The sequence below is a fragment of the Manduca sexta genome, chromosome 9 (genome assembly GCF_014839805.1).
Source record: "Manduca sexta isolate Smith_Timp_Sample1 chromosome 9, JHU_Msex_v1.0, whole genome shotgun sequence".
Lineage (NCBI taxonomy): Eukaryota > Metazoa > Arthropoda > Insecta > Lepidoptera > Sphingidae > Manduca > Manduca sexta.
Genome location: NC_051123.1, coordinates 5510529 through 5527264, shown reverse-complemented (window position 1 = coordinate 5527264; position 16736 = coordinate 5510529). Strand labels below are relative to the sequence as shown.

At 33.9% G+C, this 16736-nt stretch overlaps 3 protein-coding genes across 4 annotated transcripts in view; 1 reads left to right on the top strand and 2 right to left on the bottom strand.

The window, feature by feature from the left end:
• Positions 1-1070: 1070 nt before the first annotated feature.
• LOC115443274 (structure-specific endonuclease subunit SLX1 homolog) lies at positions 1071-2687 on the bottom strand. The gene is given in 5 exon segments (XM_030168623.2): positions 1071-1660; positions 1663-1744; positions 1848-2039; positions 2105-2156; positions 2405-2687. Coding segments are annotated over 5 exon segments (1065 nt in total). The 5' UTR covers positions 2584-2687; the 3' UTR covers positions 1071-1100.
• Positions 2688-2895: 208 nt separating this feature from the next.
• Positions 2896-5413, top strand: LOC115443263 (zinc finger HIT domain-containing protein 2). Of its 2 annotated transcripts, none has more exons than XM_030168604.2 (4): positions 2896-3085; positions 3166-3700; positions 4126-4329; positions 5058-5413. In XM_030168604.2, the coding sequence occupies exons 1-4, from the start codon at positions 3030-3032 to the stop codon at positions 5388-5390; spliced, it is 1128 nt and encodes a 375-aa protein (XP_030024464.2). In that variant the 5' UTR covers positions 2896-3029; the 3' UTR covers positions 5391-5413. The 2 variants fall into 2 exon arrangements, with proteins under 2 accessions (XP_030024464.2, XP_037292536.1); XM_037436639.1 differs by having other exon boundaries at positions 2929-3017.
• A 240-nt stretch (positions 5414-5653) lies between these two features.
• Positions 5654-16736, bottom strand: part of LOC115443262 (phosphatidylinositol 4-kinase alpha) — a 32543-nt gene continuing 21460 nt past the window's right edge. Inside the window, exons 25-37 of the mRNA XM_030168603.2 lie at positions 15771-15917; positions 15110-15291; positions 14270-14399; positions 13661-13840; positions 13087-13207; positions 12387-12577; positions 11926-11992; positions 10364-10485; positions 9925-10113; positions 9578-9700; positions 9028-9151; positions 8355-8514; positions 5654-7937 (exon numbers count right to left, since the gene is read on the bottom strand). Coding sequence (XP_030024463.1) covers positions 7712-7937; positions 8355-8514; positions 9028-9151; positions 9578-9700; positions 9925-10113; positions 10364-10485; positions 11926-11992; positions 12387-12577; positions 13087-13207; positions 13661-13840; positions 14270-14399; positions 15110-15291; positions 15771-15917 — 1962 coding nt within the window. The 3' untranslated portion in view covers positions 5654-7711. The remainder of the gene's footprint in view (positions 7938-8354; positions 8515-9027; positions 9152-9577; positions 9701-9924; positions 10114-10363; positions 10486-11925; positions 11993-12386; positions 12578-13086; positions 13208-13660; positions 13841-14269; positions 14400-15109; positions 15292-15770; positions 15918-16736) is intronic.

Here is a 16736-nt window from a genome sequence, read left to right as displayed (position 1 = left end):
AGCGCTCTGAGGTCCTGGGTTCGAATCCCGGGTCGGGCAAAGTGATGGTTTTCTGCTCAATATCAGCCCGGAGTCTGGAATTTGTGCCCGATATGACGATAGGCTCGCCCCCTATCACATCCTGGAACGGAACACACTGGGCGAAAAGTCCGTGCCCTGGTTGCACCTCTGCATACCCCTTCGGGGATAAATGCGTGATGATATGTGTGTGTATCATTGATAAGTCAACAAAAACCTTATCTTAATACACCGAAGTTTTTTATTTACTTAACGCTTTCACTAATCCATACATGCTAATATATTTGAGCTAAAGTAATGAATTAACGTGACTCCGTGAAATATTGCACGTACGATAAATTCTGAACGAAACGACATGAAAGTGAAAAATCGTAAAAAAAACAGTTGCTATGTATATTACTTATAGTATATAGTACTTATAGTGCATATGTATACCTAATTATAACAACACAATTAATAATTTATATAGTTCGAGAGCATATAAGACTGTATTAGGCGAAAAAGGTATGATTTATAGCTATGTTGCATCTCTTTTTTATTTCTATTGTAGGGTAATATTTTCCGAAAGAGAACTACATAGCAATATAGGTACTAAAATGCATAAATAAGGTGTGCAAATCGTACTAATGATAATGACAGATTTTACATAAATTACGACAGGGAAGCCGGCAGGAATTGATTTATATGGACTATTCGCCACTGACAGGTAACTAACTAATAACTACTTACATAGTAATTGACTGGTAAAAGACTAGAAGTAATCAAATTTTTTCTGTTCGTTCACTCATATTTGGATGAGACCGCAATCCTTCAAGACTGGAGAGAGATCAGACACAGAACCAATGTTTTTAAGTGCTTTTCGAGATACGGCGGTGATACTGCTAAATTAATGACTCCGAGCTGCGTATTGTTGCATACATTGACATATATTCCACGGGTTACATACATTTATTTTGAGATATACTCATATATTTGTGTTTAAATTTTTGTAGGAAGTTAAATAACTACCTAAAAATATATATGTCTTATCAATTGAAAAAGAAACAAACTAATTCATTTGGAATAAATAATTTAATAGTATGTCATAAATCTTCACAATCGTCAAACCAACTTGGATAGTCATCAGTATTTTTTTCATAGCTCTTTTTTAATGTATCAGCTTTTGGTGCAGTGTCAACATCTGCCACTATATCATCATCTGATATGTCAACTTCTGACACTTTGTCATCATCTGACATGTTATCACCCAAAACTATATCCTCTTCTGACATTCTATCTAAATCTGACATGTCAGCATCTGAAAGTAATTCCACTTCTGACGCTTTATCAACATGTGACATGGCACTGGTTGGCCCAATATCAATATTTGACATATCTTTCCCACCTGACACCTCATTTGACTTGATCTGACCATCCTCATTCCCACAACCTTTCATCTTCCTAATAAGCTCTCCCCATTTCAATACTGTATTACAAAAGGGGCATTTACCTCGGACTGGAATGTATTCCCCTGGTGATAAAAATAGATCTGCCAAACAGGTTATATGGCTTTTTAACTTGCAAGTAGAGTTCAAACATGTTATTCTTGTCTGACTATCGGCTATGTATTTTGAGCATAGTAGACATTCTTCGTTTTTAGTTCAATGCACTTTGTTGATTTCTTTAGATTCTTGCTTTTAATTGGTCCTTGGCATATCACCATGTGGTCTGGGGGTTTTCTTTCAATCTAAAGAGAATACACATATGTTTTTATGAAATTAAATATAAATAAAAAAATGACAATTTTTACATTGCAACTCTTGAAACAATTATTTAAAAAAATATATTACCAGAAATTCTTCAATGTATTCAGTTTCCAGCCATCTCACAGACAATGGCAGGCGATACCACGGGCCCACTCTGAGCATCTCACTCAAAACCCTGAGTTTAAATTTATATTCAGTCTCCTTTCGTGGGATTTTTTTTAAGTTTAAATGTTGTAATCTTATTGTTTTTGTAGGATTCTGCCATGCCCATTCAAACTACAAGACATACATTCATAAGAGAATATTATAATGCAATTATTTAAAGATAATTATCTACTTACTCTTAGAGCAGAAATGTTGTTAGGAAATCCATGCACGATCAAAACCATTTTCCTAAAAATATAAATATTCTATTTGTACTTGAACTATTAACAAATTATAATTATCCACTGTTATCACTTGGATATAAAATATTTTCCACATGATATAATATGATACCTAATGACAAGCATAATCCCCTCAAATAAATATTTATAATTTCTTTTATTAAAAATGTCCTACATTTCATTTCATTTCAGGCGTATTATACATATTTACATTATAAGGGTTCACTAAACTTTAGAACCTTATAATCTACTTACCAAGGTCCCTTATTGTTAGTACGATGCGCTCCACCGGCCCAAGTGCCTCTGTTGTGTTGCATTATTCGCCGGTTAGGATCTCGTGTATATCCTATGTAAGTACGGCCTTTATATTTGGGATTTAAACAGTACAACAAATATACACCGAAGAAATCTTCTACCAGCTCGGGTTCAGTCATTTTAAGTATATTTTTTTTGTTTGTTTTTGTTTTAAATCAAGTACAAGCGTTCATTTTTGGCGGTTGACGTTAAACCAATGATTATATTTAATCATTGCGTTAAACAGCTGATTACTGTCAAGAGTTTAGTAGCTGCAAGTTAATAAGTCAGCTTATGCGTTATTAAAGTATTTTATTATAATAGACTTTACAACTTACTTATAATTATTACTACTGATATAATTATGAATAATATAATAAAAATTCACTAAATCATTAACAAGCAAAACTTCCTACGTCAATGTTACGTGCAAATATCTAAAATGTTTATAAGGAGCAACAAAACGATTTTAAAAAAGCAAGTCGTCAAAATAAAAAATAAACATCATTAATCATTTTGTTACTGTGAGCTGAAAACATAAATAGTATTTAACACTATTATCAAATTTTCAACAGTAAGTATCGAAATGGAGGAAAGTCCTTCAAATTCAACTCTAGCTCGTAAAACGAAAATTTGTGGATTGTAAGTAACCTCTTTGTTTTATATTTTATCAGTAGATTTCTCACAAATATTTTGCAAATAATACCAAAAAAACATTTCAGATGTGAAGCAAACGTAAGCAAATATTGTTGCCCTCGCTGCGATGTATTATACTGCTCATTAGATTGTTACAAATCGGATAAACACTTAGAATGCTCGGAAAGTTTTTACCGAGATTGCATCAACGAAGAACTTTCCTACCAACACGCAGATGAGGGCTCACGACACCAAATGATCGATATTCTGAAACGGATGAATGAAAATAATGAGTCCCTGGAAGATTTACAACCAGGTGATGAGGATGCAAATGATGATGATTTTGACTCGGATGATAATGACGAAGTCGATTTAGAAGAAAGAATAAAAAATTTAGATTTGAATGATGCTGATGCTCTTTGGAACGTACTGACGGATGATGAAAGAAATGAGTTTGAAGCATTGTTAAGTAAAGGTGATGTTGGTTCCATAATGCCACAGTGGGAGCCCTGGTGGGTTGGAAACAAGGAAAAAAAGTTGGTTAAAGATATGGATGAGTGTAAGGATGAATTGAGTAGGTGTCCAGCAATAATAGAAGTCCCAAAATTAAACACACTTACTGTAAGTATTTTTATTATACAAAATCTATAGGTATTCTTGTTTATTTAACTCTAAATTTGATGTTTGTTGAATTTATGCCAGTATTTAAAGCCTTTGCAGGAAGGACATTCTAACCAAAATTTGTACAACACACCAAAAATTGAGAGTACTTTTTTTATTTAATTATTTAGCTGTGTTTTACAGCAGTCATCTTTAAAGCTTGTCCTTTTAACAAAAAGATCTCCAGTATTCGCCATTTTTTTCCTTTTACCAAATTTTTCATATTCATTCTAAAATATTAATGGCATATTTGCTATATTAAGATACAATTTTTTTTGTTGTAATTATTAAAGAAAAAGACATTAAAAGTGTGAAATGCTCTTTCTGAAAAGGATTGATGATCATTACTTTCAATTATTTAAAATATATTTTTTTATTATTTTCAGAACATCAAGCCATCACCAGCAATCATTTTTAACATAACAAATGTGCTGTCCTCTTATGTGTTTGTAATCAGATACTTCAATGGAGAAATAGAACCTGTTGAAGGAGTTTTATGTTTATTGAACATTTGTGCTAATTTGGACACCAACACAAATTTTGATGATTTTGCCACTGCAGTGGAGTCAGTTGCACAAAAGTGTCTTCAGGTAGTCACATTAATATACTGTTGAAATATCCAATTGTTGGAAATGCGTACAGTTAACTCCAAACCACGAAATTGAAACAGCTTGACTATAAAAACTTTCCTATCTTTTATTCTATGTTCATAATACTTTATAATACTTTTTGTGTAGGCTGAAAGGTTCATTATGTACTTACTACCTTTTACTCACAGCTCTACCTGCATAAAAGAGTTTTTCCAGAGTCAAAGTCCAGCTTTATATTTTTACAGAATAAAAGTAGTCTATAGCACTCAAGTAGATTTCTATTAGTAAAAAAGTCAAAATTTGTAACATGAGATTAGCATATTCAAACTCTTTAGTTTTATATATTAGTATCATCGATAAATATGTACTATGTACACATTCACTGAGTTCAACTGAATCGAACTGCAATCCAATCAAACTGACTTTAGTATGGTCAATACTGACAGCTTGTTGTGTATGGAGTGGCGCTCATGATATAAGAACTCTAGTCTAAGTGTAAACCTAGATTTGAATAAAAATATTAGTGAAATAAGTAAAATTATTTATACTTCAAGTGAATAAATAGGTTATAACAGTGACATTTCGGTTGCCATTATAGTTCAGATTTTTAACAAGTTTATATGGATGTTCATGTCTATAGATATACGCCAATGATTAGTATAGATTTAACTTATTGAACTGCATGTCTTCAATCAAATGTTTATAGTATAAACTATCTTATATTTCAGAGTGAGCTAATACAAACTGATGAAATCAGCTTAAATGTTATGAAGCATGATACACATCTTATACTAGAAGGGCCAAGTGACGATAACAAGAAATATTATTGCCAAGCAGCATTATCACATTTGAGTAAAATATTTAGTGATGCAAAGAAAGCGGAAAAACTAAATAAAAAAGATTCAGACAAAGGTAAAGATGTTAACAGGTTTTCAAAGAAGTTTCCAGAACACACACAAAGTCATTTGCCTAAACTAGATGTAAGCAAAGTAAAGAAATGTATGAAGAAAGTGGAATATTACTTGTCATATATAGAAAGTTATGGTATGAATATGGAATAAATATTATATACCATGCATATGAAGTCGTTTTTCCCTTTTTAAGATATTTAGTAAAATTGTTGATAAAAAGGGCTGTATGGGTGGTGTTTATTGATATGCTAAAAAATATAATCGAAAAACATCAAGTCCCAACTCATGGAAATTTAGGAATATATTTGGAATGTGTGCACCCGCGTACATACATCATTGCCAAAGGTCTCAACATTTTAAGACTAGATTTTATTTATACATGAAATAAGTTTACAGGGTAAAAAACACACAACACCTTTACCAGATACTTTATTCGAATCCAACAACAATAATCCAGAGGAATGTCCAAAATATAGATACCGATTAACAATAATAATGTCCCTTTCACATATTTACAATAGAATTATGCATCAACTCAACACTTACCACGGCAATCGAGAATGTTTCATAGGATTTGTTCAGAATCATCAGAATATAATCGAACATTCATTTGTGGACTGTATAAATTCTACAACATTAAATACTGTAAAAATAAGTTTATAGCAATTATAAGATTTCAACGAACAAAGCTTTGCGAAAAATTAAAGCATTTTTTAAATCATTTAAGATTGGAAGAATTAAGATATTCATTAATATTTCATTACTTTCGCAATTTGGTACTGAAGTTTTATATATTATTTATTTTATATAATTCTGTTTGATTATCGATAAATATTAGTACTTCTTGATGCTTAAGAATTTATAACAATCCACAACTTAACAATTAATATAATTGTTAACAAAAATAGGAATTTGTCTACAACATTTCTAAGTACATTACGTACAATAAATATATCGATACTTACGTAAAATACATATTTATTTCGCACATCTAATTATAACGAACATCCACTATAACTTCACCTACGCGGCCAAGCAAACAATATTTTATAAACAGCTAAAGTGGGCATTTTTTAAATGCACCCAAGGTTTACAAACTTAATTCTGATATTAAAAGAAAAACTACACTACGCTACGCCGCATCCCTCGTAGCGCTGTTATAAAATAATAGTAATTTACCAAGATAAACTTCAGCCACATTTAGAAAATAAAGCTATGACAGAAAACGACAGTGGAAACTAATGGACATAAGAAAATAAGTTTTTTTTTTTATGACAAATTATCACCATACTATCACATTTTATAGTTAATGTTAACTATAAATGATATATGGACGTTAAAGTTGGCAATGAAAATAACTTACATTCAACCCAACCTTATTAATTAACTTGTATACGATTAGAGACTTAAATAGCTAAGGAGGAAGTTCAGAAACACTAAATGAAATTAAAAATGCACATATGTTCACTATGGTCGCGTAGATAAAGCTTTATATTTTTCACCTATACATTAATGGTAACGAACTTGAAAAAAAATATTTCTCAGTTTCTACTGAACATTGATAAAATACTATTTACTTTCATTGACAAAAGTTATTTGAAAACGGAGAAAAATAAATAAAATTAACAATTTGTATTTTCTATATTTGTTCCAATTTTAAACTGTATGAAGAAAAACGATCAATGGACTTCGTATTGTGTCACATTTAATACATTTTTACCTAATTAACTTCGATTAAAGAAAGCTATTAAGCGTAATAGTAATTTTTTGCAATATACCGGCATTTCGAAAATAAATAATCATTTAACATTTATTTAGATATCTATATAAACATCGATTAATTAAATCGTACCATATCGATCATTTTCCATCGACTTTGAAATTACATACAGACCTGATTTCAAAATTAAATTGTTTTTAAATCATGAAATAGGAACATGTTAAATGACATTCAATGTTACCTGTCGAAGATATGAATATCGATATCGATAAAAATCACAAGTTATTGACAACAGTAACGTTTACTAAGTACACAATAGCCAAAAGACACCTTTTTTACTATCCGGGGGATATTCAAACCACATTCCATATAATTTCTTATATTATACCACTCTTAATTTACACTTCAGCGTCTATGTTTCATACTTCTGCTACGATAGTATAGAAAGATATTTGGTTTTATCGAATTTTCTATCGATATTGATGATTTTTACGATGTTATTTGAAAAAACTGCTCTCTTAATAATAAACCTGATATCAATATTAGCAGAATAAAGGAAGACGCATAAATAGAGCCCATACTAATTTTGTCGCTCTTACAAACAAATTATCGAACTTAATACGGAGCTGTAACACTCGACATGCGTATAATGTTTAAATCCGACATTACCATGCACCAGCATGCCATCCCTTTTCCTTGCACACAATCAATCTTCCATCTCGCTTACACAATATTTCCGAATACTATCCTTTTAATAAGGTATCTGATTCTGATAATACTGAATCATATCATATGTTCGCGTTCTAAAGTTGAGGAAGGAGTTTCGTATAACAGATAGCATGTACGCTGCTGCCTCCTTCTCAGTCGAATTGGGGGCGAAACGAGACCGAAGGAGACGGATTGTTTGGCCACGGAAGCATGGTAGACCTGTGTCCAACATCAATGAGACCATCGATATGATCGCTTCTTGATACGGTCTGAAAGGGAAAAAAAAATATTAGTGCGCATCTTTTGTTTTTGTAAGTACTTTTATACTTTGAAGGAAGGGGTTTCAACAAGCGACGACGCCCACTGATCGAACGAGAATTGATAAATCAAATAAGCCTCAATTAATTTTAATATGAGCAAAGATCTTAACCCACAGACTCAATATATTTATTATTGTATTAAATATTGAGATTAATCGCAACATCATTTACCTAATGTTAAGCTCCATGACCGCACATAAACAGTATAAACACCACTCTAACTTTAAATTACAAAACACTGCGTCTCATTGCACTTCTCTCGTTACAAAGACGATAGAAATCCTATAATCCACTACTAATTACACAGGCAATAATGTCTATCAAATCCTGGGATTTTCTGTGTTCTATATCTTACAAATATATTACCTGACAGCAAGGAACGCTTGCACGCACAGCTCGCAGAACCATCGGAATGGCGGCGCCTCCATCTTACCGCCCATGACCATCACCATCTCGTCGGTAAGCTTGATGTCAGGCTCAAAGCCAAGATTGCCACCGGGCGACGATTCAAACATGAACCCGAAATCTGTTACAATAAATATTTCTTCTTTAGCTATACAATAAGGCTGGCACAATCTTGTGGATTAAAAGCCTCTAAGCTTGTAGATAAAGTAAGATTAAAATATAAAAGTATTTCTTCATCATAGGAAACAAAAAAAAAAATTATAATGCAATAAACTCTATTGGCCTCTAGTAATGAGTATTCATGTCAATTCTTCAATAGACTTCGGATATTTTGGCATCAGTATTTACTCGTTATTTTTCCACGCATCGAAATTCATTAAAAACATATTTCTGCGTAAAGTTTAACGTTGAGATCATTGTTCGATTCTCTGAATTATAACAACTCGATATAACAATTTAACCAAAACGCAAAATCGATACTTTCATTCGAATCCAATTGTTTTCTATGAAAATGTATAAATAGAATCTTTTGCCATTGTTTTTTCATTGAATGCCCTTCACAGAGGCTAGATCATACAGAATATTGATGAACAACAATCGAATTCATCGATATTTATATGCTGGCTATACTTACCGATGTGAATAATATGTCCATCTGTGTCCAACATGATGTTTCCGTTATGTCTATCCTTGATCTGCAGAAGGAACCCTATCACGCTGTATGCCGCCATAGACGTCACGAAGCATCTTCTTGCAGCCTATTTATATTAGTGATATAATTAGTATAATTGAATTATTGGAAAAAAAAAATGCTTGAAGTTTAAGGTGGTTTGGACATTTGGACATGAAGAATCACAGGAGATTGACAAAGAGCATATATAAAACGAATGTGGATTGCAGAGGCGCTAGGGGTCGACCGCACCGAACCTTCGAATGTCAGATATCTGATATTCTTAAAGGCCAGGTTAAGTACCCTGGAGCGGCGGGAATGCATGAAAAGATTGAAGGTGGAGGAAGCGAGAGAAGTATGTTAGATTCGTGCAAAATGGCAATACATAGTCTCTGCCTACCCCTGTGGGATAGAGGCGTGATACTATATATGTATTTAAAACTGCTGTTTGATGTTTATAGGAATCGGCATTGAGAATATATAGATAAGATGTTTGATAGTCGATAGAAGTTACCTGGAACTCTCTAGTAGTTTCATCACCATATTTCTTGATAAAATATTCATACATTCCAATGTCCGTTTGTCGACCAAGCTGATCTCTTGATTTAGCATTTGGCACGCATTCGATCACACCACACTGGAAAACACACACACGAAATCATAAATTTTAAAATTCTTATGAAAATCTTTAACCCATATAAAAACAATTCAACCAGAATATAAATTATTAGAGCAACAATAATTAATATGTTTTTCCTAGTTAAAAGTAATAACACATTAGCGAAACTTAATTAAAAGACAAAAAACCTATTTCCCACTGAAACTATTTTTCAACTACCCACAGTTTTTAAAACAACTCACCCCAGGCGCAGTGGCGACAACTTTATAAGGGAAAAGGTACAGATCCAAGCCGACTTGCTGGAATATGTTCTTGAACAGCGATATCACTTGAAGGGCGAGCATGTCTTGTCTGACGTCATCGCCCACTTTAAATATGGCCGCCTGCCACGTCTCGGAGGCTATTGCAGTGTATCGGTCTTTGCCTTCCTCCTGTAAATCGTATTTGGTTGTATGCCTTATCATTGAATAAATAATTGAATATTAATTACTTTCGAAGGCAAATAGTTCAGAAAAGTATACCGAAATATAAACCGATATCGATTGAATAGAATAATCGATATCGAAATAAAAATAAACCTTATCCGAATACCAAGTATTTTTGATTCCTATTTGATGTTTCAGACATTTATATTTTACATGCACCGTTCTTATAGTATTATTGTGTCAAAATATTACTTACTAAAGGCGGATCTTCACCAGCAGCTATTGCCATGGCAACCGCCTCCATCTCAGCGATACCGTACTTGCGGACCCTAAACCTCGCCAAATACGGGGCTTTTGCTGCACTCTGCATGGGCGTGCCTGTAAAATGATTAAATTTATATTTGACTAGCTGACCCGGCAGACTTCATACTACCTCATGGATAAATAAAAGACCTAATCTTTTGTATAAAATGATTTTAAAACAAACAAATCGAATCCGTATTTAATAAAAAAGCATTTATTGAATAAATAATTTAGCCTATCTCCTACATTGTCACTCACTAAAGAACGCAATTCTGACATAGCAATACGACTATTTTCTTGATCTGTCTGTCTCTGGTCATCAGTGCGGTTAGCACGTGAGGTAGCTCTTCGCACATTTGATTGACTACGACGACCTAAGTCAGGTCGTCTTCTCCTCGGCATCGTAAATTGTAATTAATCAAAGTGAGAAAATTTCCCGCTCATTTAGCAGTAAAGTGTCACTATCACACAAAAGAGCACATTACTTGGAATGTCACTATCACAAAGGATCACCAAAGTAAAGAAAGTTCTCGCGCACGTAACCACAAAGATAGATATAATATCGTAATAATACTCTTCCGTGCTCTGAAATGCGACAGGATGGATTGACATATTAGTTGGTTGTCAAATCTAATGTCAAATATTATGATTGCGTTCAGAAATTTAACTTAAGATTCATAATTTAATTTGTGACAAAACTTAAGATTTATCTTCGATTTCTATATAGTCTTATTAAAAAAATAATCGGACAGATTAACAACTGAAGTTAGCTAAAATTGAGTTTCTCGAAGCCGACCACTGTTTATGTACTATGTATTTTGAGACTATGCAATTTTGTCGCGTTCGCGATTCACTTTCACTTTTGTTGAGTTTCAGAACGCGATATTAGATCCTCCAACGCGCACGCGAATTTGAACTTTATGCAGCGGTAATAAATTACAAATTGACTCTCCATTTTATTTAGAAAACGTTTGTATGGGAAATAGAAAAATGCTGTTTTGAGGATTTTCCCGGCAATTATTCGAATTTTTCTGACCTTTTAAATCTTCCCTAGACCTCCACGAATAATTCAAGACCAAGATAAGATAAATCCGTTCAGCCGTTCTCGAGTTTTAGCGAGACTAACGAACAGCAATTGATTTTTATATATATAGATACTAGAATAATTTGCAAGAATTACAAAATTTTATACATAGTCTGCAACAATGATTTCTTATGTTTACGCGAATGTTATACATCAAAATAACACTATATTTCAGATTTTATTGAACTTTGGTATAATTTATTTTTCTTCTGACGTTTCAAAGACTTTCTAGCCTTTATTATTACAAGGCGGACTGAAATGTAGGTAGTACGAAAATTCAACGTCACAATATCTACATTTTACAATTGTACATAAAAAAAACACAGTGACCTCATTCTATGTAGATCGAAAATTCAATTTATTATTTTTTCCATATTTATATTAATGCCGATACTAAAATAATCGATATTATATCGATATAAATAACTTACCGCTCTTATAATCGATATCAATAACCATCGAGTCTGGGTTTGAAGGTAGATAACAACCGGGCTGAACCTGCAACAAACCCGTTAATTGTGATAAAATGCCTCGAAATATTGGAATAAAAATATTATAATCTAATGACATTTTTATTTACCATAACCGAAGATCTATTTAACGGAAACATCCTACTAATAATATAAATTTGAAAGTTTGTAAGGATGGATGTATGTATGTTTGTTCGTCTTTCTCGAAAAAACTACTGAACGGATTTGGATGAAACATTACAGTAATATTGGTCATACATCAGAATAACACACAGGCTAGAATTTATAACGATATTGTGTAATTTGGTCATAATATAACGATACATATCAATTAAGTCGGAAAAAAAAAAATATCTGGGAAAACTCCTTCACGCGAAGCCGCGACCAATAGCTAGTTTAAAATAAACAAATACAAAACTTACTTTAACATTTTTCAGCGCGTCCAAGCACGCCCGTTTCCTCTCAGTGCCTTTCGGGAAAGGTCGGATAATGCCGCTTATGTTCGTTATTTGGCTGAAGAAGTCGAATTCTCGTTCGTAGAACGCCTTCGCGGGACCCGATAGAGTGTCCAATATACATTTCGTTAGGTTCTCTAATATATCGAATAGGGCAGCTGGAATAAAAATGTTTATAATTTTAATCCTACTATTTTTCTAATAATAGACATTTGCATTAGACTTTATTGCATTACATAAGTGTTTGTCAGTATAGAATGTATATATTGTTGGTGTGTCTTATTAAATAAAATAAATTAATATTACAAATTTGAAAGTCTGAAGATGTTTGGATATAAATATTAGCGTAACACGCATAAATCGCAGACTTGTTTGGTTAAAATTCATACTCGAGTTCTGAATTAACTTCTATGTACTCATCTATGTCAATAACATTACTGCAAGATCAAAAATTATCTATGCATATTATAAAACAAAGTCCCCTTTTCTATCTGGCTGTATGTGTTCGATTTTCTCGAAATTCTACTGAAAGGATTTTTATGGAGATAGTTTAAGGCCCTGGGAAGGTTCTAGACTACTTTATATCCCGGGAAAATATATAGCGGGACTTTTAGAAAATTAAAAAGAATATAAATAATTGTACACACAAAGTTATTTTAATACTTACGATCTTTATTATGCATTTCTTCATCTGTGTACATATTTGTGTGCATGTTCCATATGAGCTGGTGAGCAACCACTTGCGACTTCTTGGCTAAGGACTTTATCAGTTCCGCCACGTAACCCATCTACGGGTAAAATATGAAAACAATAAATTTCAGATTTAAATTAATAAACATAATTCGGGTCATACAAATATCGATATCATCGAATGTTTAAGATGAAATATCGATACCATTTGAAAGAGGAAAGAAAGAAAAATGATTTATTATAATTTAACATTACAGTACAAATTGTATTCTCAAGTTCTCTTATTTTTTATATGATGTGTAGCTAGCAGATCTTCTTGATTTGAGAGTCTATTTGGATCGATATAATGGCTCTATCAATTCTTAACACCAAACATCAATGTTCAAGCAATACTGTTATCCTGTTTGATGCATATTATAGTCATTAATATTGGACGTAATGAAAAGTATTATCTAGAATACATACTAGTTCTAGACCCGACTATCGACTATCGACTATCGACTAACGACTATCGAATAGACACAAATATCGAATAGTATATAGACACTCACAGTGTCATGCCTCAGCGCCTGCACCAGTTGCGGTATGTACAGTAATAGCGTGGAGGCGGGGTATGACGTCAGCGTGTCCACCGCCGCCTGCGCAGACAGCGGGTGCGGCGGGTACTGGCGGCTGAAGTACGACAGCGCTTCTACCGGACTCACGCGGGCCCAGGTTACCATATGCACCAACTGGGAATAAACGTTTATCCCTTCTATAGTTAAAAAAGTAAAGTAATTGTAAAGTTAAAAAATAACAGACACAAATAAACATACAGACCAGTGTAACTTTGACGACTGTTAAAACACAGGATATTATGTTCGTACTACATTATGATTACCGTTAGATGTAGCTCGTTTTTGTTAGTTTTATGAAATAAAAATATACGATAATTAGACGTCAAAATGAGTCATAGGTTACGAAGCGAATTTTTAGAGTTAAAGGTTTTGAACATAACATAACAAATGAACATTGACCACTAATATCGAATATGATTATATAACATAGCGAAAAAAAAACAACAGAATAAACTGCTCTGACGGTGGATACAAGGTTCTGTTAAACCAACAATATTGTAAGAAAACTCTTTTAGTATTTTAGTTTTAAAATCAAGCACTAACCTCCTGAGCGTCGTTGAGCAAGGTATCAGTGGTGACCAGGTACTTGAGCGCTTGTGGTATGTGACACACCGCAACAGGCTGCGCTTGCACCTTACGCCTGATCTCCGCCACTATAGCGTCATTCTTTAACCTGAAAATATTTACGATTATGACACAAAGAAATGCAGTTTCGTTATGGACGGAATAATATTTATTTTAATATCAAAACCAAAGTCAAGTGATGATGATTCTTCCTAACCGAATCTCGGCCTTGAGGGCCAATCTCAACCGAGATCAGCCAAGTACGCAGGACGTATCATAGTGTACAAGTTTGTGCGCAATACACAGGTGCACTCTCGGTAATCCGATGTGACCGGAGAGAGATCAGGCGCAAGTCCAACGGCTTTGGTGCTTTCCGAGGCACGGTGTACCACACCGCCAACTTCCTGACTCCGTGCCGTGACTGAGTAATGTTTTAAGATAGAAAAACTAGGTCATAATAATTTTCGCCCAACCCGGGATTCGAAGCCAAGACCTCACCGCGGTATTCGTACTCGTACCGTATACAATTACAACTACGCCACCGAGACAATCAAATAGTGTAATCAAAAGTAAAGTAGTGTATTGCTGAATGGACGGTAGTTTTGGTACTCTTTCAAAGACTTGATATTTGCGATAGTCGATAAATCCTACACACGACATTATAACTTTATAAATAAAAATCATTTTCATATCACTTGGCAGGCGAGATCAATTTTTGCTTTTAATTTAATCATCTAGTTCACATGCAATGTATATAAACAAACTCCTCCCTCTCTCTCTCTCTCTCTCTCTCTCTCTCTCTCTCTCTATGAATCGCACCTCTCCGGCAGGAACACGGCGAGCGCCGGGCTGATGTCCCAGGCGAGCTTGGCGTGGTCGCGCCACGTGCGCTCGGCGTTGAGCTTGGAGCGCCACGTGGCGATGTTGTCCTCGCCCGGCACCGCCTGCTCCGCGCGCCCGTGCGGGTTGTGCCACGTCACCAGGAACTCGATCTCCACTGCCTGCCAATACAAAACCGACCATCCGATGTAGAACATAGGGTATAACAATCCCGCATCAATTATACAGCATGGAACAAAAAACAATCAGCTGCGTACGGAATATACGTTTAAAAAAATTCGCTATAATTACATAAGATCGCTAATAATTTTGTGCTATTATAGCTTGTCTTTTTATTATTAAATTGTTGATCAGTATCGACTGATTAAAAAGATGTGGTAATAATTAAATACATTTATAATATCATAAGGAAAATACTGTTTGTACATAATAGTATAAACTGAGAAAAAAAATTATTAAAGAAATCTCTGACGTCATAAGGAAAAATGACGTTTCTAGATAATAGTTTATATCGAGAAAAATAAATCGATACGTCTTATTTCTCATGACTGATTTATTATCCCACGAAGCTAGATATCATGAATGATATAAAAATTTATACTATTTAAAATATAAGTATGTACACGTTTTTTGACTTTACCATAAGCTCCAGTATAAGATTCCTTTTCCTAACATAGTCCTTGACGAATGTGTCCTGCGACTTGACAGGCGGTTTGACACTACGGTTGGAGCGCTTGCCCGCTATACTTCCAGCACCGCTACTCAATGTCGTTGTCGACATTGGCACCTGCAATAAAAATGTTATTTAAAACATAATATATGTCGTCGCAGCACTGGTGATTTTCAGGAGCGATAGTGGCGCCATCTATCATTACATCGAGGAAGTATTAGAAAAGGAGGGAGGTCGACCGCTGTCAATATAAGAACCGGCCGAACGACGAGAGCTCAATCTTGTAGAAGTTTTTGTACGAGTCTTATTTGGACGCTCGAACCAAGCACATTGTGTATTCCGCTAGTGTTACTATGCAGTAAATTGTTAGTGAAGTAAAGAAGTGTTTCAATAATTTAATAACTGTCTGGAAAATAAATATAGACCGGTGATATTTTACCGGTCATAAAGAATTTTCACTCCGACATATAGTATATTTTTTTAATGCACTCTCATGCATACCTGAAGTCCCTTATTACTTAGGATGTGCTGTTGGCAGGATATATTTTATATCAACCACCGTGCACAAGGTGTTAAAACCGCCATATTGGCCCGCGTAAATGTGACGCGTTCCACGACCATCTTGTGTGTCGATTGTCGAGGGATAATCATCTCTCGTCAGTCGACATTCTATAGGACCCTACTCCACTTACCATCAGGTGCGGTTGGGTAACTTGACGCGTCCGTTTAAAAAATAAAAAAGTTTCTCCAAGTTAAATCTTTATCAAAAATAAAATAACTTTAATTTTGAAAAGTAAACCGGCAGGTTTGCTAGTTATCTCATCAAAATCATCTAATCTGTCTCGTAGATTAACTAATAACTAAAATATATCAAAATTATTAATGTTACCACAAAAACCCAACCGCTAATTTCAATAAACGAACACAATCCGATAC

What these genes read in the sequence shown, in the direction of transcription:
- LOC115443263 (XM_030168604.2), top strand. Translation starts at nt 3,030, where the DNA reads ATGGAGGAAAGTCCTTCAAATTCAACTCTAGCTCGTAAAACGAAAATT. An exon ending in AAAACGAAAATTTGTGGATT is followed by an intron (nt 3,086 to 3,165) that starts GTAAGTAACCTC and finishes AAAACATTTCAG; the next exon opens with ATGTGAAGCAAACGTAAGCA. An exon ending in TTGCACAAAAGTGTCTTCAG is followed by an intron (nt 4,330 to 5,057) that starts GTAGTCACATTA and finishes CTTATATTTCAG; the next exon opens with AGTGAGCTAATACAAACTGA.